Raw genomic sequence first — 2,998 nt, 5'->3', positions numbered from 1 at the left:
TCACAGCTCACAGCAACCTCCAACTCCTGGGCTCAAGTGAGTCTCCTGCCTCAGCCTCCCAAGTAGCTGGGACCACAGGAGCCCGCCACAACACCCAGCTATTTTTTGGTTACAGCCGTCATTGTTGTTTGGCGGGTCTGGGCTGGATTCCAACCTGCCACCTTAGGTGGATGTGGCTGGCACCTTAGCCGGTTGAGCTACAGGCGCCGAGCCGCAAATTTGGTATCTTATTTGGCAAGGCTACAGGCCACAGACTGAGTTAACAGTGTGATAAGGGTCACATAAAGTGTGAACAACAAGTCTTCTGCATTTCCAGGTCATGTGCTTCCCACAGTGGGAAACATCACCAACCTCTGCCCAAATGGACAGGCCCTGTCTTTGCACCACACTTTGAGTTCTCTGTGGGTTGATGACCAGATCACAAAAACTGATTCCCAAGTAGAAAATAGAAATCTTGCTCAGGCTGGTCTTGAAGTCCTAAACTCAAGCAATTCACCCACCTTGGCCTCCTAGAGTGCTGGGATTACAGGCGTGAGCCACAGTATCCAGCCATCTTTAACTTTTCATTTCAGAAATTCAAGTATGACTGGCCTAAAGTTCATGGGAGTAGGCGTAGGTATCATACTAACCAATTCACAAAATACCAATAGATAAATCACAAAGACCGTTTATTTGTATTCTATGAAAAAGCACTGGCCAGGTGTGGTGGCTCACGCCTATAATCCTAGCACTTTGGGAGGCCTAGGTGGGTGGATTGTTTAGGAATTTGAGAGCAGCCTGAGCAAGAGTGTGACCCTGTCTCTAAAAATAGCCTATGTTGTGGCAGGCACCTGTAGTCCCAGCTACTTGGGGAAGGCTAAGGCAAGAGGATCACTTAAGCCCAAGAGTTTGAGGTTGCTGTGAGCTATGACAGCAGGGCACTCTGCCAAGGTCAACAAAGTGAGACTCTGTCTCAATGAAAAGAAGGAAGGGAGGGAAGGAAAGAAAGAAAGAAAAGCACTGCCCCTTATGCTGGAATCTTGCATTGTCTGGGAACCTACACTCCCTCCTCAAAAATAAGTTTGATGACAGGCCAAACTGTTGGCAAAAGGTTGCTGGTAGTCACACAAAATTGCCTATAGAATATTAGGGCTGGTGTCATCTCCAGTGTAGGGAAAGACTTGCTGAGCAGGCAGCTGCAAGTGGTGGCGGCATAGGGCTAGAGGCAGAAATGCTAATTCTTACTCTGGTTTCCAGTTTCCTAGGTACATGCTGACTGCCATTCCCCTTCATTTCACATAGTGTTTCTCTAAACAGGCACAACGTAGCTAGCATGGGACGTTTTCTCTTTTATTTATTTATTTATTTATTTAGAGACAGAGTCTCACTTTGTCGCCCTCGGTAGAGTGCTGTGGCGTCACAGCTCACAGCGACCTCCAGTTCCTGGGCTTAAGCAATTCTCTTGCCTCAGCCTCCCAAGTAGCTGGGACTACAGGCGCCTGCTACAACGCCCAGGTATTTTTTGTTGCAGTTTGGCTGGGGCTGGGTTTGAACCCGCCACCCTCGGTATATGGGGCTGGCGCCCTATTTACTGAGCCACAGGCACCGCCTGGGACATTTTTTCTTACACATAAATTCCAGTCCTATTTCCCTGAGTACAGTACTAGTTGCCATAATTAAATTTTGAATACTCCCAAACTACCATCGAATCTTCCTTCCAGCAGCAATGTATGTGCTATTGCCACACTTGGAGTTGGGCTCTTAGGTGTAGCTTACAGACCATGTGACCTACTCCCAGGGCTTCCTGATCTCACCCAGCAAGTGGGAGTTTTCTCATTGGCAGCAATGTCTCTGGTTCACCTTGGGCAAGTTGTTTTACCTCTTTAAACCATTCTCACAGGTAAAGTGGGGCTTATTTAAGAGGAACTACCATGAGCTGCCCTATGAAGGGTTATTGAGGCACAGAGCAAGCGCTCAGTGTTAGCTGCCAGGTTTATGAAAATGCTATCAGTAGGGATTACTGAGGTCAGCACTGTGTCTGAGTTCTTAGACATAAGCATTGCATCTAAGAACACAGGAACAGTTACTATCATTTTCTAAGTCCACATAGGTACTTTGGGGAAAGAGGTGATGGTATCTCTCAGTGTCAGATGAGAAACCGGATTAATGAACTGTGTGATTCTGAACATAATTGACGGCTTTTTCCAGCATTCTGTCTCCCTCCATCCGGCAAGAGGATTGTGTTAGGGGACCTCTGAAGCCTTCCTGCTTGTAACTGTGACTCTGCATGGAAGCAGAGGAATCACTGAGGCCTAGGGGAATCTTCTCTCTCACCAGAGTGGCCCCAGGATCATGCCCCTGCCCACTGTTGTGCATGGGTACCTGGGGAGCAGAAGAGATGGAGGTCAGCCAGCCTGTCTATTGCACACTGCCTGAGAGGGGCCTCCCTGGCTGTACAACCAGCTCGGGCCCTCCTGAAGGGCAGGAGCTTTCGACTTGCGGCACTCTGAATCCTAATGTTGTCACTAAGGCTACCTCCCCATTCTCCTCTCTGCAGATGACCTGGATGGACTCCTGAGTGAGCTCCCTGAGGACTTCTTCTGTGGAACCAACAGTTGGAACTGCCCCAAGGCAGGACATCCACAGTGACCAGGCAGCCTCTGGGTGTGCCTGATCATATCCAAGGGAGAGAAGAAGACCAGCATGCCTGGAGATCAGACAAAGCTCAGGGCTTCTGTGGTCACTCCCACCTTGGGTGGTTTCCCTAAGAACTTCTTTTGTGTATTGTTCCTTTTCTTCCTGCCAACAGGAAAGATGTGTCACCTTCAGTGTCACTCTCCTGCCTTAGTTTAACTTCAGACTTTAGGGTGCAGTGGCTCACGCCTGACCTGGCTTCCTTGTCCCTTTACTCTTTAATTCCCAGTCAGCAGCAGAGCCATACCACAGCAGTGGCAACCTGCCCCTCTGGACAGGGAAGCAACATACTCAGATTACCCTCTGATTTGTCTCTTGAGACCTG

At 48.9% G+C, this 2,998-nt stretch overlaps 1 protein-coding gene across 1 annotated transcript in view; it reads left to right on the top strand.

Annotated features, from left to right (window-relative positions):
• CUNH17orf53 (chromosome unknown C17orf53 homolog) overlaps positions 1-2,628 on the top strand; it is a 21,440-nt gene extending 18,812 nt beyond the window's left edge. Inside the window, exon 9 of the mRNA XM_023511241.1 lies at positions 2,537-2,628. Coding sequence (XP_023367009.1) covers positions 2,537-2,628 — 92 coding nt within the window. The remainder of the gene's footprint in view (positions 1-2,536) is intronic.
• Positions 2,629-2,998: the final 370 nt, after the last annotated feature.

The sequence above is a fragment of the Otolemur garnettii genome, unplaced genomic scaffold, assembly GCF_000181295.1.
Source record: "Otolemur garnettii isolate 467f Iridium unplaced genomic scaffold, OtoGar3 scaffold00018, whole genome shotgun sequence".
Taxonomy (NCBI): domain Eukaryota; kingdom Metazoa; phylum Chordata; class Mammalia; order Primates; family Galagidae; genus Otolemur; species Otolemur garnettii.
The sequence above is the reverse complement of the archived record's forward strand: the minus strand, read 5'-3'. Positions and strand labels throughout refer to the sequence as shown.